General features: G+C 53.5%; 9 protein-coding genes across 9 annotated transcripts; 6 read left to right on the forward strand and 3 right to left on the reverse strand.

Moving 5' to 3' along the window:
- Positions 1 to 609: 609 nt before the first annotated feature.
- On the forward strand, positions 610 to 3587 carry AB675_5173 (uncharacterized protein; the record flags this gene model as incomplete). The annotated part of the gene is made up of 2 exons (XM_018145363.1): positions 610 to 1444; positions 1633 to 3587. 2 exons carry the CDS (start codon positions 610 to 612, stop codon positions 3585 to 3587), a joined length of 2790 nt encoding a protein of 929 aa, XP_017999248.1.
- A 655-nt stretch (positions 3588 to 4242) lies between these two features.
- On the forward strand, positions 4243 to 6212 carry AB675_5174 (putative transcriptional regulatory protein; the record flags this gene model as incomplete). The annotated part of the gene is made up of 3 exons (XM_018145364.1): positions 4243 to 5610; positions 5660 to 5873; positions 5932 to 6212. 3 exons carry the CDS (start codon positions 4243 to 4245, stop codon positions 6210 to 6212), a joined length of 1863 nt encoding a protein of 620 aa, XP_017999448.1.
- Positions 6213 to 6256: 44 nt separating this feature from the next.
- Positions 6257 to 9330, reverse strand: AB675_5175 (uncharacterized protein; the record flags this gene model as incomplete). The annotated part of the gene is made up of 2 exons (XM_018145365.1): positions 6257 to 7745; positions 7796 to 9330. 2 exons carry the CDS (start codon positions 9328 to 9330, stop codon positions 6257 to 6259), a joined length of 3024 nt encoding a protein of 1007 aa, XP_017999172.1.
- A 1035-nt stretch (positions 9331 to 10365) lies between these two features.
- On the forward strand, positions 10366 to 13805 carry AB675_5176 (Psi-producing oxygenase A; the record flags this gene model as incomplete). Its single annotated transcript, XM_018145366.1, has 3 exons — positions 10366 to 11764; positions 11872 to 11974; positions 12029 to 13805. The coding sequence occupies 3 exons, from the start codon at positions 10366 to 10368 to the stop codon at positions 13803 to 13805; spliced, it is 3279 nt and encodes a 1092-aa protein (XP_017999395.1).
- A 457-nt stretch (positions 13806 to 14262) lies between these two features.
- On the forward strand, positions 14263 to 16040 carry AB675_5177 (Alcohol dehydrogenase [acceptor]; the record flags this gene model as incomplete). The annotated part of the gene is made up of 2 exons (XM_018145367.1): positions 14263 to 15911; positions 15962 to 16040. 2 exons carry the CDS (start codon positions 14263 to 14265, stop codon positions 16038 to 16040), a joined length of 1728 nt encoding a protein of 575 aa, XP_017999408.1.
- A 291-nt stretch (positions 16041 to 16331) lies between these two features.
- On the reverse strand, positions 16332 to 17461 carry AB675_5178 (uncharacterized protein; the record flags this gene model as incomplete). The annotated part of the gene is made up of 2 exons (XM_018145368.1): positions 16332 to 17276; positions 17312 to 17461. The coding sequence occupies 2 exons, from the start codon at positions 17459 to 17461 to the stop codon at positions 16332 to 16334; spliced, it is 1095 nt and encodes a 364-aa protein (XP_017999327.1).
- A 1451-nt stretch (positions 17462 to 18912) lies between these two features.
- Positions 18913 to 19674, forward strand: AB675_5179 (uncharacterized protein; the record flags this gene model as incomplete). The annotated part of the gene is made up of 1 exon (XM_018145369.1): positions 18913 to 19674. One exon carries the CDS (start codon positions 18913 to 18915, stop codon positions 19672 to 19674), a length of 762 nt encoding a protein of 253 aa, XP_017999368.1.
- A 537-nt stretch (positions 19675 to 20211) lies between these two features.
- On the forward strand, positions 20212 to 21128 carry AB675_5180 (uncharacterized protein; the record flags this gene model as incomplete). The annotated part of the gene is made up of 2 exons (XM_018145371.1): positions 20212 to 20741; positions 20792 to 21128. The coding sequence occupies 2 exons, from the start codon at positions 20212 to 20214 to the stop codon at positions 21126 to 21128; spliced, it is 867 nt and encodes a 288-aa protein (XP_017999299.1).
- A 265-nt stretch (positions 21129 to 21393) lies between these two features.
- AB675_5181 (5'-deoxyadenosine deaminase) lies at positions 21394 to 22849 on the reverse strand (the record flags this gene model as incomplete). The annotated part of the gene is made up of 2 exons (XM_018145372.1): positions 21394 to 22560; positions 22610 to 22849. The coding sequence occupies 2 exons, from the start codon at positions 22847 to 22849 to the stop codon at positions 21394 to 21396; spliced, it is 1407 nt and encodes a 468-aa protein (XP_017999252.1).
- Positions 22850 to 23234: the final 385 nt, after the last annotated feature.

The following is a 23234-nucleotide window of genomic DNA, read 5'->3' on the forward strand; positions in this document are numbered from 1 at the left end:
GTTATATCTTTATCGACGGTCTAGAATAGCAGACTGGCATTGAGCTGTGGGTCTGGAGTGAAGGTTGCTATCGTCGAGCTTGGGACAGACTTTATCCAGATAGGTTGGAGATAGGGTGCATCGTGGTGAAAGATTCAGGGTAACCTTGGCAAGGGTCGACCACGTAGATTGCGCAACAGCTGAGTCGTTGTATATGTCGGCGAGATGGTTGATGGGTCTCTCCCATGCATGGTTTACCAGAGATCGGCCGGGAATTGAGGATAGGCTGCATGGCGTGGGCAAACTCATGCCCACCAAGGAGATGCCCTATCTATACTTGCCTATCTCGGTGAATGCAGCCAATCAGAACGTGCGAATTCATCGACCAACGACAACTTCGCCGAAAGCTTGTCTGAGGGCCAGATCTTGTGGGGCTGATAGGTATCTGGGGTCGTGGCGGGAACACACTTACCGTCGGCGTTAATTACCGTCGCAGGGTCATGCAATTGGAGTCGGTTCAAGCCAACAGCATGAAGGCATGAGTTATGAGAGCCGGCCGTACATATATTGGAGATTCCAGCAGACTGTAATTCCAGGTCGAGCAACAAGGCCTAACGACTAACTGACACAATGGGCTCACTTGCGCCGCCTCGCAGATTGAGAATCGGCGTCGATGTCGGCGGCACTAACACCGACGCGGTCGTCCTTGACCTGAGTGAAGCACATCAACCACACCGGGGAGTACTGGCTTCGCACAAAGCACCAACGACAAGTCCCAATGTCACCGATGGTATCGAGGCTGCTGTTGGGAGCGTTCTCGCACAGACGAACTGCGCAGAGGAAGTTTCGTGCCTCATCATCGGCACCACTCACTTCCTCAACGCCGTCGTGGAGCATGATAGTCGTCGACTGGCCAAGGTTGCCGTGATCCGACTTTCAAAGAGCTTTACCAAGGACATTCCACCATTCTCGGACTTCCCACCATCGTTAGCAAAGCTGCTGAACGGCTACCATGGATACGTTGACGGGGGTCTGCACATCGACGGCGCGCAGGAAGCCCCGATCCAAGAGGAGCAGATCCTACGCCAGTGTGATGAGATCGAAAAGCTGGGCTTGAAGGCAGTGGTCATATCTGGTGTCTTCTCCCCCATCGATCGACACTTCCACCAGGAAAAGCGCGTTCGAGACATCATGCAAAAGCGTTTGGGTCCAGATGTCGACATAGTCTGCTCATCTGATGTCTCGAATATTGGACTTCTTGAGCGCGAGAATGCTTCAATTTTAAATGCCTCAATACTGAAGTTCGCCCGACGCACTATAAAAGGCTTCCGCCAAGCGATGAAGCGTCTTGGACTTGACTGCTCGTTGTTCATCTCACAGAACGATGGCACTGTCATCGATGCAGCAGCTGCGGCGGAGCTCCCGATCAAGACGTTCTCGTCTGGACCCACCAACTCCATGAGAGGTGCTGCCTATCTCGGATTGGCTGGACAAGAAACAGAAAGTCGTCAATCAACTATCGTGGTCGACGTTGGAGCACTACAACGGACTGCGGAGTCTTGCTGCCATCTGGGTTTCCTCGGGTTGCATCTGCCTATGTCACGGTCGCTGATGTCACTATCAACTTCCCGATGCCACATATTGAGTCGATAGGACTAGGTGGCGGATCGCTGATCAGACAAAACGGCACCGAGTACAGCGTCGGTCCTGATTCCGTTGGCTACCTGCTGACATCCAAAGCAAAAATTTTCGGCGGCGACGTACTGACGGCTACGGATATAGCGGTAGCCAGCGGACTCGATATAGGCGATCGATCCAAAGTCAGCGACATCAGTAGTGAGATGGTTACAGGAGCCCGGCAGAGGATGAAGAAGATGCTAGAGAGAGTCATCGACAGATTGAAGCTTACTCCCGCTCCGTTGCCGGTCATTCTGGTTGGCGGAGGCTCAATCATCTGCCCGTCAGAACTCGATGGAGTCTCAGAAGTCATCGTTCCCAGGTTCCACTCGGTAGCCAATGCTGTTGGAGCAGGAATCTCCCGGGTTTGCGGCACCGTTGATGCCATCTGCGAGACTGGAGACAAGACTTTGGCAGATCTGATCGAAAATGCAAAGGCGGAAGCAATTGAGAAAGCGGTTACTGCAGGTGCAGATGCCAGGACTGTGAGAATCGTGGAAGTCGACAGTCTACCGATCCCTTACGTGACTGGTCAAATCCGCATTATCGTTAAGGCGGTCGGAGACTTGTCCATCGATTTTGTCTCCAGGTCACAGAAGAGTCTTGACGAGGAGGAAACGGAGATCCTAAGCCTGGAGATGGCAAAGAATGATGCCTCAGATTCAGTTGCAGAGACAACGCGTGTCGACTTCGACTCGTATCGACCGCTCATAGTCAAGAACAAGCAAGGAAACCCAGAATGGCTGGTTTCTCAAACAGATCTAGCATGGCTCCGAGATGGGTGCTACATTTTGGGCTGCGCGGGCGGAGGCTCGCCCAAGGCGGAATATCTGAAATTGAGGGACCAGTTGCGCGCCGGCCATACTGTTCGGATCATCGACAGCTCGTCGCTAGGTGAGAAAGATCTGATATACTGGGGTGGCATGATGGGCTCGCCTGCTGTGTCGATTGAAAGACTAAATTCTGGTGAGTGCAACCAAGCATTCGCAGATTTGATGGAGCTGCTGGGACACGAATCTTTCGACGCAGTCATGGGTCTCGAAATTGGTGGTGCCAACGGTCTGGAACCACTGCTGCTCGGGACTTCTGCAGCCTTCGATCGACCGGTCATTGACGGCGACTGGATGGGACGCGCATATCCAACGTACTGGCAGACCACCCTTGCTGTTCACGCGCCTGGACAATTGACACCGTGCGCGATTGCTTCTGGTGACGGGAAGACCATCATCATGACGAAGTATCCGGACGATGAGATTGTAGATCGCGCACTTCGTGCTTCCTGCTCAGAAATGGGCTCCAGAGTCGGTATGGCTGCAAAGCCGACATCAACGCACCACGTTCGCAACTTCGGTGTACTCAACACGTTGTCGCTAGCCTGGAGAGTCGGTAGATGCGTCGCCAGAGCTCAGCAGGAGAACAAGACTCATACGGTCGCTGAACAAATCATTGAAGCTGTTGGCGGCCCATCGACCGCGAGGATCTTGTTCCGAGGAAAGATCGTTGGGGTTGAGAGGCGGCTGTTCAAGGGCCATTCTTATGGCGAAATTTGCATCAAACAGACGCTCCAAGAAGAGGAGGAGAGCCAGCACGATACTCCAGCGGTGGCTGAGGGTGGCACGCTGATGATCCCGTTCAAGAACGAGAACATCTATGCGAAGCATATCGCCGAAGATGGCGGCGAGAAGTACATTGCTACTGTTCCGGATCTGATCTCGGTCATCGACAGCCAGACTGGCCTGGCTCTGGGAGTGCCCGAGTTCCGCTATGGTCTCCTGGTAACAGTGCTGGGGATCACATGTTCGCCACGCTGGACAGAAACACCGCGGGGCCTCGAATATGGAGGTCCGGTTGCCTTTGGGTACGACATCGAGTACAAGCCTTTGGGCAAGTACGTCGAGCCTAAAAGCGTAATCGCAGAGTATGCTGTATAGATGGGCTTTGCATCGCTACTTAGTAGCTCGCATAGCGTGGGCGTTTTGGGATTTTCGAAAAAGCTTGGGTAGCAGAGATGCTGCGCGATCTTGGAGCCTGCCTGAATGCAATTAGGCATCGAGCAATCCGTCGCGACCGAAAGCAAAAATTCCCATTGACGCGTAGCACCTAAGTAGATGAGAATGAATTAAGCCATGTGGAGGTCTCGACCCCTCGGTCGCCCCTGCCCTGAGGCCAAGTCTAATGTCACGTGACGTTTGTCGGTCGTCGTCAACTTCCAGCTATCTCTCCTCATCTTTCGTGAACATGCACACGACGTCACATGCTTTCCTGGAGGCCGGAATCAACAGATCGCTACAGGCATATATGCTGCGCAATCGACGCGTGCTAATGATGTCGTTGCTCGAAATATGGTGAGCAGAAGTGTCCGGATACGGTGCCATGGCTGAAGCGCGTGCGGCCATCTACACCACGCCACGTAGGAAGCAAGCGTAAGTCAGCACTACTCGAGCGCTTTTGCCCAACATTGACGACAATTTGAGATGTCAGAGATGTCACAACAAACGAATCAAATGCCTGGGAGGTATGCTGCTTCTGTTACCAACACAGCTCTGTGCCAACTAAGATGCAGGGGTCCCGTGTCGAAACTGCATCATGTCCGCGCAGTTATGTACATTTGCAACGCCGAAGAAGTCGCGCACAGTATCGAGTACATCAGTTCCGCTATTACCACAACCCATCGTGCCAGATCCTCCCTTTGAGCAAAGTCCAACGCCAAGAACGCCCTCCTTCTCTAGTCCTGGACAATACCGTCGGAATGAAAAAGACTTCGCCTCAACTCGATCTAGCAATGATCCGCGTGGTGCTCGTCCGAGCTACAGAGGCGATCCATCATGTCAGGGCTTCGTCGACCACTTTACCCAATGGGTCGATTATCTCAAGGACGAGGTGAGCAGAAGTACCGAGGCCTGGTTTGATCCGTCGTGGACCACCTTGGACTCTGTCAACCAGCAAGTCTCGGAACCGGCCTTAGAAATCTCCATCGATACAGTAGCACTGGAGCCAGCTTCGCGAACTGCGAATGCTAGACCGGTGACAATCAAGTTGCCTCCATACAACCACAGCACCCGCTTAATCCAAATACTTGAATCTACGATTGGCCATGAGCAGCACTACTTCCGACGTAAAGAATTACGTGACAAGGTCTACAAGATGCATCAGGATCCTAGTTCCCCGCAAAGCAAAGACCACAACTGGCTGTGTTACTGGCTCGCAGTAATAGCGTTGGGTGAGTTGTACCAGGGTGGCGATCTTGCTGCTTCAGAAGACTCTGTGCCAGGAACCACCTACTACAATCAATCAGTTGCACTCCTGCCCCAAGTTGCGGAAACACCAGACATGCAGTACATTGCAACGCTGTGTTTACTGTCTCTGTTTGCGCTTGCAACGAATCGCCGAAACACTGCCTACATGTACGTGGGGGCTGGTTTGCGAGCAGCTCTGGCATTGAGCATGCATCGAGATCCTCAAGAATACCCTTCAGAGCGCTCTGCTCTCTCCGAAGCAGATATGGAACACCAAAGGAGACTATTCTGGACGGTCTATTTCCAGGACTTGTTGACAACCACAGATACCGGCCGACCGTGGGGCATTCTAGATGACGAAATCAGTGTTTCTTATGCCTCGTCGATATCTCATAGTGGCGATATGCTCCTCGAGTTCTTTGACGCCGATGAAGCCAATCAGCACCTGGAATTGATGCGCATAAGAGGGCAGGGCTACTCCTCCTTGTACGGATATGCTGGAACTGCAATCAATCCACAGTCCCATATCTGCCTCTTACGTCATGAACTCGGAGAGCCTCTCACATCTCAGCACCTGGACAAGATTGCTGAATTCATAGACAGCTTCGCTTCCTGGGAGAGTGAGCTTTCTCCTGCAATGAAGATTGGACAGGACTGGAACAACGTCATGACAAATCTCAACCGGTTCAATGCCCACCTGTACCTGATCTACTACCAGGTGAGCTCAACCCAGACCCCGGCCGTGAGGGCATCGGCTAATTGTGTAGTCCATACTTGTTATGCTGCGGCCAGCACTTGTCTCCTTATTCAACGAGTGGTACAAACATGCAACTAAGCACGGAGAACAATATGCAAACAACCGAATCGATGAGTCGGGAATGGCGCTTACAGCACAATTGCTCAAAATGTACACCCAATCTCTGAATGCTGCTCGCCAAGCCTCGATTCTCGTACGATGGCTGTCCGATCAAGGTGCTCTTTGTAAGTTCCTGCCAGCTTCCTGCTTCCCAGCCTCGGCCCTTCGACTGACGTCGAGTAGTGACGTACAGCTACCAACATTCCACTTATCTCTTCACGACTGCCATCACTCTCTACATTGCACGTGCCATGTCCACGCAGGGAACCTTCGGAATGTATTTTACTCTTGAGGATCATGCCCATCTGAGCGCAGTCGCACAGCTCCTGCAGAACCAAGCAGCCGCCAGGAGTCCACCAGCCATGGACTTTACCAGAAGGCTAGAATCGCTGGATTCCAAATTGCAAGTACTCGGTGCGTATCTGCACGATATGGGCTTTTCTAACGGCGGTCTATCTTTCTGAATGATGGACCTCGTAAGCGAGCACATCAATTACCGTAGGCGGGGTTACACAACAACTTTCCACCGACAGTTCTTCGCGGTCCGAACTCTCACCGTGTAGTCAGGCCGACTCGACATCCTTTGCTTGACAGTCCAATGCAGCAACGGCGCTCGGTCACCTACACCCCTATACCGACCCCAATTCGCCATCGTCCTCCGCTCGACCTCACCATTACCCTTGGGAATCTTCACTTCCACAGGCCACAGCTCTAGAATCCACCAGTTTGGAGCGTCAACCAGCTGATCGTTCAGCGGCGCGAGCGAGTCGTAGTAATCCTCCACCTGCTCTGGCGTCCAATCGTCATCTTCCGTCGACTTCAGGTGCAGAAGGTGCTCATGCCGGTCCTGACTCTCCTCGTGCGCCTTCTTCGCCAGGGCGTGCTGTTTGTCATGCCCAAGCGACACCAACTTACCTTTCCTCACTTCACGACTCGGTAACTCCTTCCACTTCTCGAGGAAGCTTGGAGGCGGTCCATGCAAACTTGGCACCTCAAGGTTGCGATATGTCGGCCACAGTGTGTGCACATCCAAACCGAACTCCGCGAGATGTCGCGTCTTGAACTTGATGCCAGTGTCGCACTCGAAGCACTGTCTGATCATCCACCTCAGAGGGATTTGTGAGAGCTTGTGTCTCTCAGAGTTTAGCACAGCGCCTCCACCAACGTCCGCATGGCAGCCTGCAAACCAAACTTCTTTGACGTCTGTGTCGAATACTGCGGAGGGCTCTGTGAGCGCATTGTATTCATCGGAAGTGACATTGGGGTGGTAGTCGGGACCGTAAGGAGTTTGAGATGGATTCCACGGCTGATCGCTTGCACCTTTGTCGTCAGCGTCGTCCGCATCCTTGTCGATGTGGTCTTTGTGGTCCAAGTCTTTGGCAGTCTCATAACGGCAGACCTTGAATTTCGCCCTTCGCTCATCTAAGGCCATCGCATGTCGGAAGTACCTAGATTTGTTCGTGGGTGTGGTGCTGAGTGGCAGCTGCCTCGGGATGAATCCGATGCTACCGACGCTGTCGAAGGCCCCTAGGAAGTACACGCTGACATCGATGCTGAAGGTCTGCTTGAAAAGACGGCTCTGTGTCCAGCCGTTCTCGCTACTATCGGCGTAGAACTCGTACGCGAACGGAATCTGTTGGTAATTGCGCGGCGGCAGCAAGCCGACTTTGTGCACCATACCTGCCACACAACGTGCTGTGTATGCTCCACGACTGAAGCCAAAGATGCAAATCTTGTCGCCTTCTTTGTAGGAATGCATCAAGAACTGATAGGCATCCCTGACGTGTAAGCCCAGGTCGGATCCGACCGCCATGTCTAGCGCAGAAGAAAAGCCTGAAGACAGCCCGCCGGCTTGATTGTACGTGCCAATTCCAGCTTGGTAGTAGCTGACCTGATCGGGATCATCCTTCTTAAGGGCTGAGACAAGCTGCACGATATTGCTGTTGTCGCTGTCGAACTTATCACCTGTGCCGTCAAGACAGACGACGATGGTGCGGCTCTTGTGTCCAGCTGCCGATATCGGACTCGTACTGGTGGCGTCACGAACAGCGCGCAGGTGTTTTGGAAGATGTATTGGCGCTGGACTGCTGGAGGGTGTTTCGTGGTCTGTTTGAGGTTGGGTTGATGCCAGGGAAGATTCTGCTGAGTCGGCGGAAGAGTGATGCCTTTTGTAGACGGGAAGGAATCTGCGCCTTGCAGTGGGTAGACGCCTCGGCGCCATTGCTGACTTGACGGGGGCGCTGGGACGTCATTGTGACTGGTGTTTGTTTCGGTCTGGCTTTGAGGTGATGGCGGCGGTACAGCGGCTGTTTTGGACTCAAGTTTCGAAGCAAAGCTGAAATGCTTACCCGCGAGAATACTATTGTCTTCCTCAGAAAAATCGCCTTGATTCCGTCCAGCCGCGCTTCCGGTACTGTATGCGTTGTGCCTCATGTTCATCAGCGAAGGCAGATGCTGCAAAGGATATGTCCCTCGTATCAAGGACTTGCCCCTTGCTCTTCCGTCCGGAATACTTCTCGGGTAAGGCGCTTGCTGGTCAGGTGTTGGTGGCGACCTCAAATTAGCGTGAGAAGGAAGATGTTGCATAGGATATGTACGTTTACTGAACCTGCTCCTGTTTCCAGGAGGCGTAGCTCGGGCTGGTGGTTCATGCTCAAGTTTAAGGGTCGATGGCTCATCTAGCGAATCTTCACTCCTGTTCTCGTCAGACGAATCTGGGGGCGTTGGTGGTCCACGCAAGTGTAGGATGCTGGCCGGAGATTGCAGCGGATAGCCATGATGCGACCGGCGCGTGTACTCAGAGGACTCCTGATCGCCCTTTATCGAGCGCTGTCTGGCCTGCTGTGCGGCTTCCATGTTTGGCTCATATCTTTCGGCGGTGTCGTTTATCAACGAGTTTTGCAGTGAATAAGTTGACCGTGATAATCTTCTCTCTTGAGTTGTTGGACTTGTGTGGCTGTGGCCTGCTTGTGTTAAACCTGCCAAGTGCTGTCCCTCGTCCGTCAATTCCTGTCTTTGCTGTCGCGTGGCTAAGTCTTGGCCGTGCTGCAGAAACATCGATCGTGGAGAGACGTCTGGCTGATGTGCTTTCTTCATACCGTTCTCAGCAATTTTCGTGTCGCCCTGGTGCTGTTGCAATGGATAACCTCTTCTTGACCACCCCGTCGTAGTGCTTTCAAGCGCGTCAGTGATCGCACCGTCTCCATCATGTGACGCTTCCGTCGAACTGACGCCATTTCCAGGGCTAGCAGAGCTCAGTGACAAAACATCGGCTCTACCGGACACATTCTCGAGCTGCTTTACCCCGCGGTCGGTTTCCATGCGATTTGCACTGCCTGGATACGAGCTCCTGCTCCAAGTCGATGGTGCGGGTTTCATGGGGGCGGCAGAAGGCCTCAAAGCCGTTGAAGCATTCACCAAAGCCTCCCCAGTCGTAACGCCGCGAGGCTCACTCTGAGCCCGACTCGCTGCTATCAGAGATTGCGATCGACTCATGAAAGCCGGAGGGCTTGCGTCGTTGGCTAAGATGTCATCGATGGATTTCCGTAGGGCGAAAGCAGTATCGCTGCCAAGTTGAGACATGATAGCATACTTGGAAACATCGTCGCTCATAGCAGATACCCGAGGTTGGGCGATTTTGGCAGAATTATGCTCAATAAGATCGTCCTCGAAGTGCCTCACAACGGAGTCCTTCCACTGCACAAGTGTGCTGAGACATAGGGAAATCAAGACATGAGATCCTTCCAATGATGTGATCTTTGAGTAATTCTTGGGCTCGGCAGTTTCGATTCGCCCAAGTTCACAACGGCAGGAATTATGGCAAACTCGGCATCACCTAGCAGGATTAGTTACACCGCTTCAGCATCATGACTCGATGTTACGTGGCTCATTCGGGAGCAAACTGCTGATCCGAGCTCGAAGGTACGCAGTCCACTTCGGTGGCTCCAGCTTCGTGCTGCAAGGATGCAGCTGTCAATGGCAGATCTAAGAGGCCAAGATCCAATGAATCCAACGAATCGGCCTGAGCGCGATCATTCCGCTCGCGTAAGTCCAACAGCATGTCGCTGTATAAGGCTTGTCGAGTGCGATGCATAGTCAAGCAACTCACCGTCCAATAATTGAGGACTAGAGACTTCGATCAATGACTCGGAAAATTTGATGTATCTCAACACAAAGCGGGGCGTCACGATCCGGAGCCAGGATGATGAAGGCGGTAGCGAGCTGCCGGCAGATTGCCGAGCACGAACCCCTCCTCTTACGGAGATCATCCCTTCACTCAAGCTCCATCGGTCCTCCATTTGACATCAAGAAGAAGTGTCAAACTCTCCATCGGGTGACGGCTTCATTGAAGGCATTCACAACTCCGCCGAAAAGGGACTCTGCATTGCTGGTTGGTGCAACCATCATGGAGCCATGCAGTGCACCTGCACGAATCAATGGTCCGATAACAGTAATGCCACACGAGACATGTGCAACGCGCGGACCTGTCCTGCGACACTGCTCTCAAGGAGATCAAGCTCGATCGGATGAGCTAGCTGCTGAGAAAATGCAGAGCACAAAATGCATCAACGTCTTCCCTAGCGACGTCCAGTACACGAACAAATTACTGTCGCAATTATGTCATTCATATTGACGGGACTCGTCCTGGTGGCAAGCTTGATCGTCGTCACTGCGTGGTCGAGCGCCAAAGGGTCGCCACTGGCTACGATATGGAATATGGTAGCGAAGGCAGCGCCGTCGGCTCCGGATGGAAGAGCTGATGCCGTTCAGTCTGATGCGAAATCCTCCATATTCCACGACCTGATCCATCTCGGTGGCAAGAACACCAGGACTATGGTCCAGGCGTTCAACACAATTGCTGCTGGGGAGCCACTGGACGATAAGAAATGGCTACTCGAACATGGTGTTTCCATGCTACAGTCTCTGCCTCGCAACAGCGGATTGAGCTCGAAGGTTTCTGGAGGCTTCATCAAGATGCTGTGGCGCGATCTACCTCATCCTCCAGCGGCTCTGGCCGGCCCCGAGAACCGCTATCGTCGTCATGATGGTGGCAACAACAATCACTGGGATCCTGAGATGGGTAAAGCTGGTAGCCCGTACTGTCGGAGTGTGCCACCAGTCAAAGCGAAGGGTCCTAATCTGCCAGATCCAGAATTGGTATTCGAAAAGCTTCTGAAGCGGAAGGGTGCATTTCGGCCACATCCTTCAGGACTCAACCGGCTCTTCTTCTCTTTCGCCACAGTGGTCATCCACGAATGCTTCCAGACATCACGCGATAAACAGTGGATCAACGAAACATCGAGCTACGTTGACCTGAGTACGCTATACGGCAACACTATTGACCAGCAGAAGCACATTCGCACTCATCAGAATGGTCTTATACATCCTGATGCAATCGCATCGGAGCGGATCATGCTAATGCCGCCTGGTGTAATAGCAGTACTCATCATGTTCTCACGCAACCACAATGAAATCGCTTATTCTCTGTGGTCTGTCAATGAAGATGGTAAGTACGGAGACTGGGACGAGTTGTCGCCGGAGAAGCAACGGGAACAGGACGAGGATATTTTCCAGCTGGCTCGCAACATCAATGTCGGCTTCTTCGCTTCTGTGGTCCTCAAAGACTATGTGGCCGCCATCCTAAACACCCCTCGGGCGAACTCTGAGTGGTCTCTCGACCTTGGAGGCGAAATCAAGCTGAGAGGTGACCGCGTCGAACGCGGCGCCGGCAATGTCGTGTCCGTTGAGTTTGCTGTACTGTACCACTGGCACGCAGCTCTGAGCTCCGCAGATGCTACCTGGATGGAAGAAATCATCAGGAAGAATATACCTGACTTGAAGTCGTTGGATGACATGACACCAGATCTATTCAAGAAGCTCATGCACCAGGAAGGTGGTCGTCTCTTCTCGATGCCTCGCAAAGAATGGACTTTTGGTGGTCTCAAGCGGGGCCCTGATGGCAGATTCAGTGACACGGATCTTGGCAAAATCATCAAAGATTGTATTGAAGAACCAGGTAAGTTATCATAAGTGTTGCAACAAACACCTTGGCGATATGACCCTGGCTAGGGGATCACCTTTTGTCCCTGTTACTGTGGCTCTTGCTAATCCTTATCCGAACAGCACACGCTTTCGGTGCTCACGGGACACCAGCCAGTCTCAAAGTTGTGGACATCATGGGCCAGCTTCAAGCAAGGAATGTTTTCAACGTCTGCAGCATGAATGAGTAAGTCCATAACCTTGCAGTACAGTGTTCAACGCCGCTCACATTTCGTGTCAGATTCCGCAAGTACCTCAATCTGAAGCCTTATGAGAACTTTATGTCGTGGTGTGAGGATGAGGAGACCGCTCGTGCGGCTGAGTTGTTGTATGGCCACATCGACAATCTCGAGTTGTATCCGGGCTTGCAGGCCGAGTGTACAAAGCAACCAATGCCCGGTAGTGGAGTGTGCCCAGGACAGACAACCGGCCGTGGCATTCTGGACGATGCAGTATCTCTGGTTCGCGGAGACCGCTTCTTGTCGCACGACATGAACAGCAGCACTCTCACCAACTGGGGTATGTCCAAACTTGGCTCAAGCGTCGCAGCTGGTAGCTACGGCGGCGTTCTGCCCACGCTGCTCTTCGCCGGTCTTCCTGGAGAGTTCACAGGCACATCTTTGTATGCACTCCTCCCGTTCTACACTCCAGCGGCAGCACAAGGCATAGTCCAAGGAAACGGCGCCCTGGACAAGTACGACACAGAACGACCAGCAACCAATGCCACCAAGATCATTGGCATCCACACCCACGACGGTTGCAAGCAGGTCTTCTCTGATCGGGACACCTTCCGCGTCATGTACCAAGCTGCTATTCGCAACTGTACGGACAATCACGACTTCATGATCGGGTGGGACAACGCTCATCGACACGATGAGCGCTCCGCCATACTGCATAAGGTCTTCTTCGAGCAAGACTTCGAAGCAAATGTCTCATCCTTCTTCAGATCGACTGTTCGGTCGCTCATCGAAACCAGCTCACTAGCCTACGCCGGTTCAAGACGCTCCATCAACATCGTACGCGATGTCTGCAATGTAACGCCGATCCTTTGGCTCGCCGAGCGATTTGCTATCCCTCTCAAGACCAGCAAGAATCCCAGAGGCCTCATTACACGAGCCGAACTCTTCGACCTGTATCTGGTCTTATTCATGTATCAGTCCTTCAACATTCTGCCGCAAAATGAATGGAAGCTGCGCGAGGCAAGCATGAAAGTCGCACCACTTCTGCGTGGCATCCTACATGCACACCTAAGCACGCAGACCGGCGGGTTGAAGGAGACCTTCACTGACTTCGTTGAGAAAGGCACCGCGTACGAAGTCGGTCCTGACGCTGATCGACTTTACAAATCTCTTGCGGCTTCCGGCCTCCCATATGGTGATCTCGTGGGCGACTGCATTGGAATGGCGGCCCCTGTGGCTGGCAATCTCACCCAGCAGGCCTCTCTCCTAATCGACTTGTACCTGTCGCCTGGCTACGAGAAATACAAAGCCCGTATCATCGAGCTCTCGCACCGGCCCGACCACGACAAAGACGCTCAGCGGGAACTGCTTGGTTTCGTATACGAAGGCATGCGGCATGCAGGCGTTGTCCCCGGTCTGCCACGCGTTGCCACTCGAGATGTGGTTTTGCAGGATGGCCAGCGTGGATCCATAAGGATTAAGGCAGACCAGACTGTACTTATTGCTACGAGTCGCGCTGCGATGGATCCTGCTGCGTTCCCTAGGCCCGAGCTGCTGGATCCGCATCGCCCAATCAGCAGCTACATTCTGTTAGGCCACGGCCTCCATTTCTGCTTTGGGGCGAGACTGGTTGCTCCGGCTCTGGTGAGTACACTAAAAGAAGTTTTCAGACTAAGGAACCTGAGGAGGGCAACTGGCAGGCAGGGCAATTTCAGTACCTTAATGCATCATGTCGCTGGCGTGAACATGCGTGTGTATTTGGATGAGCAGAGTCGCGAAAGTCCGATTCCGACGACGCTCACCCTGATATACGATGCGGAGGATGAGCATGCTATATGAATGGCAGCGTGAACGGACATGCTCATTGATGAATGGATAGGCTCTAGGTGTCGCCGGTTGACACGCATTTATCCGAATAGAAGTTCCAAATGACGCGGCAAAGGCCTCGCCTCTTTTTCCTTGCTATCACTCCACTGTCACCCACGTCGGGACATAGGCACAACATATTATCATTGCTGCATTTATCATCAATAATTCATGTCGCCAATCTCGATTGCGACCGTTTCCCTGTCGGCTTGCTCTGATCAGGCAAAAGGCTGGCCAGAACGTCACTGTCGCCATAGCTGAAGTAGAAGCTCTGGGTAAGCGCAAACGACTCTAACTGATACGGAAGTTGCGGCTGTAACCATGATGCGCCTCTTTGTGGCAGGTACATATATATGTGAGTGACCATGGACAAGCCTTGTGTGCTCGGGGTGGCGGCTGTCTGCGTTCTAGTAGATCGAAATCATTGATTATGACCTTGGACGCGTTTGACTTCATCGTGGTGGGCGCAGGCCCATCCGGCGCGACACTTGCCTCTACCCTCGCCAAGGCCGCCAGTCGCCCAACAGTCCTTCTACTCGAGGCTGGGAGTTCCGATGGCAGCGACGAACTCGGCCGAGTGGCTGGCGAGCGATCATTCTATTTCCTGAGCGAGCACGCCCGGTCTTCGGTCATCAACTATGAGACCGTGCCACAAGAGAATCTGAACGCACAAGTGATCCCATACACACGTGGTCGCGGACTGGGAGGATCCTCTGCGGTCAACTTCTCCATGTGGACGATTCCGCCAAAGGAGTGGCATGACGAAATCGCGGCACGGACTGGGAATCGGCAGTGGAGCTGGGCCAACGCCCAGAAGAGGTACATGCGTGTGGAGTCGACTAGACTTGCGGACATACCATCTGAATATGGTCAATACCTGCAGCCCAAGCCCGAAGACCTGGGCAAGGTCGCTGGAGGTATCAAAGTTGGCTTTCCTCATAAATTTGAAGACAGTCTTCTCCCTGAACTCGATGCATGGCGAGAAGTCGATGGACTGCGGGTCAATCCGGACTCTAACGATGGTGACACTATTGGTCTGTCGGTCTGCTGGAATAGCATTCACGATGGCCGACGGTCGACGGCCGCTGACATGCTTTCGGATACATCCGAGCTTCCAAACCTCACTATCCTCAAAGACACGCATGTGACCAGAGTCTTCTTCGAAGAATTGGTTGCAGTTGGTGTTGTAACTGCTGGTGGAACCATACATCGAGCCTCGAAAGAAGTGATCTTGTGCTGCGGAACTCTAGATACGCCGAAGCTCCTTATGCATTCCGGAATCGGCCCAGCTGGTCAGCTCTCGAAGTTTGGCATACCTCCAGTACGCGAGAATAATCACATCGGGCAGCATCTCCACGATCACTGCAATGCCCCTTGGGTACTCGCCAGGTCACCAGCGAGTCTGCGATCAATACGCACGGACTTCTACCGCTCGAAGGCCGCCCAAGCCGAAGCATTGAGCCAGTGGAAGAAAGACCGAACAGGGCCACTCGCGGAGATCAGCGGTGTCATCGGACTGGTCCTGCAACGACTCGATGCTATCGATGAATCCGAGGAAGCCAAACAGTTAGCCCAGACATCGGATGGTGAGTATCTGCGGCAGCCTGGGATACCTCCATTCGAGATCATCCTCAATGGACCGAACTTTGGACACTACCACGTGCCGGACAAGCTGCCACCTTCACAGGCGTATACGATCGTGCTGGTTGCCACACAGTCGCGAGGCGAAGTAACGCTTCAGTCGAGCGATCCTAGCATACCATTGCTCTTCAACCCTAAGATCTTCTCGCATCCATATGATCGGAGAGTTGCCATAGAGGCCTCCAAGTACTTGATGGACGTGTTAGAGCGACCGACATATAGCAAAGATACGACTGGTCGAATCAGGTGGCCGGCTGGACGTTCTGACGAGGAGCTACTGGAATACTGGCGTCAGAACACGAAGAGCACATGGCATATGTGTGGGACAGTCCGCATGGGCCAGAACGGAGAAGATAGCTGTGTGGACAACAAATTTAGGGTGTGGGAAGTGCAACGACTCAGAGTGGCTGATTTAAGTGTGCTACCGGTGATTCCGCCGTGAGTACCATCGATCTCCGATGAAAGTTTGATGCTGACACGATGTATAGAGCCCATCCACAGACTGTTGCGTACTTGGCGGGATTAATGATGGCAGATCAGCTAGTACATGAGTACGACCTAGACTAACGGGAAACGGTGAGCACGACTCCGGTACGAGTCTGAAGCCCGCCCAGAGGATGCAGCACAGTTTCATAGGCCAAAGTCGTGAGTATGATGATCAAATGAGTGTCTTTCCATCTGCTTATGCTAAGCTAAGCCAATGAAGTTTTACTTTTCAAACCAAAGACCCAAGACCAGCCAGATCCAACGATGCAACAAATGTTCCGCTCAATGCAAATCTATACCGTGGCAATACTGCCAATAATCAAGACGCCGTCGCTATGATGTGTTCGAAGCTCTCCTTGCTGCCCTGTGGACCTAGTTGCTGCCACCAGCGAGCATGTCCATGAGGTTTCCACCATTTTGCTGACCCTTCCAGCCACCCTGCTTGCTCCAAGGACCCTGCTGCTGATCGCAAGAAGCAGGCGCAGTGACAGTGACAGTAACAGTCACCGGCGCAGAAACTTTACCTGCACCCAGAACAGGAGGAGAAGTAATGCCAGCAGCAGGAGCACTTCCGACCGGCGATGCAACAGCGCCTGTGTCGGCACCAGCAGCAGGCTTCGGTGCAAATGGACCAACCTTAGCAACGAACTGCTCGACCTCGAGACGGGTGTTCGCACACCAGTAGGAGCCAATCGGGACAGGGGTGTTGCCATAGCTAGCGGGCCGGACAGAGTTGAAGATGCCGTCCTTCTTCTCGTTGATGCTCTTGACCACGTTCTGCGCTTTGGCGTCACTGAAGCCGGCGCACCAGGGTCCGACTTCGTTCACGGCGGCCTCGACAGCGACATTACCGGGGTTGGTGGGGGTAGTGCCAAGGATTAGGCCATCGACTGTGTTGGCGGTGTCTTGACGGTCGAGCTGTTGGGTGATGGTGAGCTTGGTGCCTTTGGGGAGGAGGGAGGCGGTGGCTGTGGCTGTAGCTGCCGATGCGGTAGTGGTAGTAGTGGTGGTTGCGCTAGCGGCTGGATTGCTGATGGCTGGAGCCGCGCCAGTGTCAGGCTTGGGAGCAAAGGGACCGATCTTGGCGACGAACTGCTCGACCTCGAGACGCGTGGCGGCGCACCAGTAGCTGGCGATGACCACAGGGACATCACCGTACGAAGCCGTGCGTTCTGAGTTGAAGATACCGTCGAGCTTGTTATTGATCGACTTGACGACGTTTTGGGCCTTGTCATCGGAGAAACCTGCACACCATGGGCCGGTTTGGCCGGCTGGGCCGGGAAGAGTCACAGCTGCTTCCACGATGGCATTGCCAGTCTCTGGACTGTTGTTCCCAAGATCTTGCCGTCGACAGTGTTGGCGGTATCTTCGCGGTTGAGTTGCTGTGTGATGCCAATGATTTGACCCTTGGTGAACGCTGGGACTGCGACCGTGCCTTGTGGTGTGGGTGCTGCGGAGGCGAGCAGGGGCAGGAGGGATGCGAGAGCGACGACTGACTTCATTTTGATTGTGTTTGATCGGCTTGGGATGATTAGAATATGCTTGATGAGTGTGAGGGAACGTGATTATGGCAAAAGCTGGACTGGACTAAGTAATGGAATTGATATGATAAGAAGTGAACGACGATAGGAAATAAACAGGTAAGGAAAAGTTCGTTGAAAGTTGTGTTTAGAGAGTGTTGTATGAAGAAGCAACATCAGAGTACGGTCGGGAATCTTAGCTCTTATACACATCTCAGCCCATACTGTGGTGCGTGCCTGGCGCTGTTGGGCGTAAGGATAGCCCCATCCAGTGGCCGAGAGAGCATCAGCAGTAGGCAAGTCTAAGCAGTCTGCGAGCGAGGCTTAGTCGGATGAAGCATCGACGCTGGTGCTGCGTCCCACGTTGAGCCCAATGGAGTTCGGTAGAGGCACCGCAATCTACCACTTCTGGCTGAAGGTGGAGGCGTGGAAAGGTATCAAGTTCGGCAACGACATGGATCCCCAGACTCACATCCGAGAAGTGCTTACTTAGCAACTAATCTTTCTAGCACAGCCAGTCGGAGTCTGTCCAATACGTGATCTTGCTGAGCGCTGACCCCCAGACACTCAAATCAGTGCTGCATGCCGAACACGATAAGATGCTGACTGCTAAATCCGGGAGCGAGCTGATTCCATGATCACTTATACACTTTAGGGGTTTGGAGTCGAGCAAACGTGGCGAAGCGATTGGCGGGACGAATCCTGGCCGCTGCCTATTCTGGCAATGCCCCTAAGCTTTTTGGTTACTGTTGCTTATTTCTAATCTTGTGTGGAGGTCTGGTCGCCGATGTGGAAGATCTCGGCAGGATATTTGCAGAAATGAGAGTTGAAGCGGTGGTTGTTGTTTGCGTCGATCGTGACCGGGGACTTTGGGAGGCGGCTCAGGTACTTATGATCTTGAACTGAATTGTGCGTTGCATTCCATTGGCTCGCACGGGACTCGTAGCATCTTTCGGAAGTACTTTGGATGATCATGAACAAAGTCAAAAGCAACGTCTCTGCTCCTTGATTGTGTTCCCGTGCATCAAGGGCTTCCAAGGTTGTTCTTTGAGCTTCTGGTTGTGTGATGTTGTCATTTGCTGTTAGCAATCACGCGTGGCTCACCTCTACCAGCATATAAGCTGAAGTTGATTTGGTTTCCAGTTCTGCTTTCACCATAGCATAGATATATAGAGGCCTCCCTGGTACAGAAATCGAGAAGATGGCAGGGAGGGCTCCAGGTAGTGCTGCTGTTGCTATTACTGGTGTCTCTGTATGCCAAATGGCTGCACTCTTGCTCCAGACACGTTCACCAGGCAACTACGTCTTGGCAGCCAAAATGGCGCACAGCAAAGTGTTCAAACGCGTTCTAAAGTCCTCCCCGGTAGCACATTCTCACATTTTGGACTGCATACACCATTTTGACTCCTTCTTTGACCGAAATCACAATCAAAATGGCGCAGAACATGCAGAATGGCCACCCAAGCTTCCTCGATGAGGAGAACATCGACCCAGTGCTGCGCGGCGACGACGACGATGAGGAGAACGATTCTGGCGACGAGGAGGCCTCTGCAGCACCAGGATCAGCAGCAACCACAACAACAACAACAGCAACAGCAACACCAGCCAATCCGTTTTCTGTTCCTCTGCTCCCTCCTCTTCCAGCACCACAACCAGCAGCAGCAGCAGTAGCACCAGCAGCCGCTCCTCCTGCTTTCCGCCGTCCCGCTCGCGCTCACACTCGCGCTCGTCCTCGCTCTCTCGCTGCCGCCACCCACCCCTGGGACATCCCTACCGCAATGCCGGCCAATCTCCAGGCGCTCCTCCTCGCACAGCCTCTCCCACCACCACACACCACCAATTGGCTCGTTGGCGAGCGTACCGCGATGCAATCGCAACGCAAGCGTGGTCGGCCGAGCCGGCAATACAACTTCTTCCTCAAACGCACCAAACAGCAGCTAAATGCTGTGTTTCTCTGCTGCACCCGAAAGGGCAGCAACACCAGCGCGGGAAGGGGAGAGCAGGACAGGAAGGGCGTGATTGTGGTGTCTGGCGCGTCGCTTTCGGCTCCGGTGATCATTGGGCGGGCTCCAAAGCCCAATGGTGGTGCTGCGCTGTGGGAGTACTTGCCGTGGAACGGCCTGGACGCGGCTGGAGCAGATATCTGGGGTCTGGACGCAGAGAAGGTGGTCAAGACCTTCGACAACTCGATTTGAGCGCCAGGGAGGGCTTTGGCTGGATTCTTGTCTTTTTCCTCGTTTCTACGCGTCCTATCGAAACGGACAGCCCAGGAGGGCTTCAGATCAGCATGATTTGCTGAAATCAGAACGAACAGCTTCCTCTCTTGCCTCTCTTGAGCCTTCTTTATGGCTCTTCTTCGCTTCTTGTGAGCTCTGCTCTGCTCTTTGCCTGCTCTCGTATGAGTCGCACTTCAGCGTGCCTCATAATTGGAGTGTCAGTCACAGGGAGTTCTCACTTGCCTTACTTCTGCCCCATCTTGCGACAAACGGTTTTGCTTTTGATCTACTCCTTTCTCTTCACCTGACAACATCCATTAGCGTGAACTTGCTCTCAAAATGACTGCTTGGCGCACAAATTGCACCAAATGGGGTGCAAACGGACTGCGCAAGATTCTTCAGCCTTCTGCAACCCAACTTCTACTATCTTCGCGCCGTGCAACCAGAACAACCACATCTTGCCGCGCAAACCTCACTGAAAGCACAGACAGCCACAGACAGCCACAGACAGCCACAATGGTGCAGCTCACCCTGATTCCGGACAACACGACGTCCACCAACCCGACCTCCGACTCCGCCATCACTACCACACCTGGACCAGCAGAGAACTGGGTCTTTCCCGCCTCCATCCCAGCCCGCATCAAAGAACTGCTCATCGCGACAGGCGATCTTCCCACCACTGTCGTACCGTGGCTCATCGGTCCACAATGGCCATTCCGTCTCCAGCACAAGTCCAACCCGGCAGGCTACTACCACGTCGCGACAGGCCACAAGCTCAACGTCAAGTACTACCGTCTCACCCCAAAGCGTAAGGGAACAAAAGACGCGAAGGGTGTCTTGGTGGTTGAGGGTGAGGGCGATTGGTTCTCTCGTGGTCCGGTCATCTTGGGCAAGAGTCCTGCGCGTGGAGCGGGCTATTATAGGCCGTGGAGGGGTCTGAGAGCCGCTGATGGGGCGAATGTCTGGGATGACGAGACCTTTGAGGTGGCCAAGAGAGAAGGCAATGATGATGTGGAGGTGAACCAGACAGAAGACGGAGTCCAGGAGTTGGTCAAGAAGGTCGAAGAGAGGATGAAGAGGCTGGCAACGACAACAGCGAGCAAGTCAAGGGCCGAAGCAGTGGCAGTGGCAGCGGCACTGGCAGACGTAAGAGCAAAACCGCAGAGACAACAAAGAAGACAATGAAGCTGGCCACTGTTCCGGAGGCGTACGAGGACTATGACGAAGACGGTTCGTTCGCCGTCATCGCGAAGCAGAAGAGAGAGCGCGAAGCCGAGGAGGCAATGGAAAACGACATCCAGAACGACTACGGCATCGACGACGGCGATATCGAAGGTCCAGAGACCAAGAAGCAGCGCCTCGAGACCGGTGACGAGGAAGACGAAGAGGACATGGAGGTCGAACTGACGTGGGAAGAAATGGAGAACGCCTGAGGCTTAGGACAAGGCAACGTGTTGCGACTACGGCGTGCCAGAGCACGCGACCAGCTCTCCACGGAACTCCGTGGCCATGGGTTAGGTAGGATATTACACCGACACCATCTTCGGTCTATCTCTGGTCCAAATATGTATGTGGCCAGGAAGCTACAGCGAGAAGTAGAGCCACGGTTCATAATCATGATGCATTTGCAACGGTCCTGCTTCTAGATTTTTGCCTCACCATTCTGCTTCGCCTTTGCCTTCGCCATCATTTGCTCTATCAGCCATACACATGCTCCATGATCGCGTCAAACGGCGCATCCTTCGCCCGTTCTCTGATCGCCTTCGTACTCGCAAGCAGTTCTTTTCTGGTCTCCAGCCAATCCACACCAACAAGCTCACCACCTCGCTTCAGGATCCTCCCATCCACCATCACAGTATCAACATCACTCGCATTCGCGTACATCACCAGCGCCGCAATCGGATCGCTGACAGGCGACATCCTCGTAGACTTGCAGCTCGTGATAATCAGATCCGCTCGCTTGCCTGGCGTGATGCTTCCAATGTATTTCTCCCTGCCAGCAGCACGTGCACCGCCTATCGTGGCGAACTCTAGGACTTCTTTGCACTTGATGGGGACCTCTCGAGGCGGGCCATTCTCGTGAAGGAGAGATCGTGTCTGGCGCTCTGATTGCAGCAGAAGGCGCATCTGTGTGAACATGTCTGGGGGGTTTGAGCATGATACATCGGTACCGAGACCGACCCGCGAAACGCCGTGCGAGCGTGCCTTGAAGGCTCCGGGCGGGCCCATTGCCATCTGTAGTTCTGTATCGGGTGTGACCGCGAGACCACAGTCGCACTCCTTGACGGCAGCATACTCAGACGGAGTCAACGCTGCGGTGTGACTGAAAAGCATATCGGATTTGAGCAGATTCTTCTGCTTCAGCTTCTCAACGATCTGCACACCAAAGTCGTGCTTGCCCAGAGCAGCGTGACCAGTAATTGTGGCAGCTTCGATCGACCGTGCATGTTCTATCTCCCGTACAGCTTGCTCGATTGGTTGGACCTCCAGCTCGAATGGAGCGATGCCGAAGCGAAGGACTTCTGACGGGCCATTCTTCGCGAAGAACTTGTCCTTCACGCGTTTTGAGTCAGCGAGTCGCCAGTCTGGATCGCTTGGTGGTTGGATGCCGGTGTCGTCTTCTCGCCAGACAGGTACGTTGTTGATGAAGAACCCGTAGCAGAAGACACCGCGAATATGCGAGTCGAGCAGGCCTTGGACCGCCGAGTCAGAGTGGTTCGCTGAGTTCATGATGTGCGAGTGGTCGATGATGAAGGTCGTCCCGTTGTCTAAGCATTGTAGGGCGCCTACATAGTTCCCAAGGTAGGCGTCGCGAGCGGTATAACAGCTTCCGTATACAGATCGTACGTGGCCAAAGTATTCAAGCTGATCTACTTTAGTACCTATTCCTACACAAACTTCGTTGGATTCATACCAGGGTGTGGTCCGACATCAGCCCAGCAAGCTGCGTCTGCCACATATGACGATGCGTGTCAACGAAGCCAGGTGAGACTATGCAATCACTGCCATCAATCACCTCAGCTCCAGATCCGTCCAATTTTGAGCCGACCGCCTTGATCGCGCCTTCCTCTATGAGCACGTCGCAGTCGTACAGCACTCCCAGCTTTTCGTCCATCGTGACCACCATGGCATTTTTGATGTGGTAGCGAGCCATCTTGAGTTTGCTTCACCTGTCTTGTGTCTGGGCGCAAGCTAATTGAGTAGCGAGAGGCGACTTGCAGGGGCCGACAACCGCTTCATATACGATGAGGACAGGACAATCTGGAGTGCCACCAGAGCCGCGCTTTCATTCCGCGCCCGACATCATTCTTCGCATTCCGGGAGCATGGAGATCCGATATACCATAATCCTGACCTGCGTTGCGAGGTATCCAACGTACCAATGAGACACAAGCTTGGCTGGTTGCCGCATTGGACCCCAACCAATCCAAATAGTGCCAAATGTCCGTATGATGGATGCGGTAGTTACCAGTGACCCGTAAGCTGGGCATGAGGCTCGTACGGATCCGAGCTGAGCGCAAGCTTCTGACTCCTTGCGTA

The sequence above is a fragment of the Cyphellophora attinorum genome (genome assembly GCF_001299255.1).
Source record: "Cyphellophora attinorum strain CBS 131958 chromosome Unknown Contig15, whole genome shotgun sequence".
In the NCBI taxonomy this organism is placed as follows: domain Eukaryota; kingdom Fungi; phylum Ascomycota; class Eurotiomycetes; order Chaetothyriales; family Cyphellophoraceae; genus Cyphellophora; species Cyphellophora attinorum.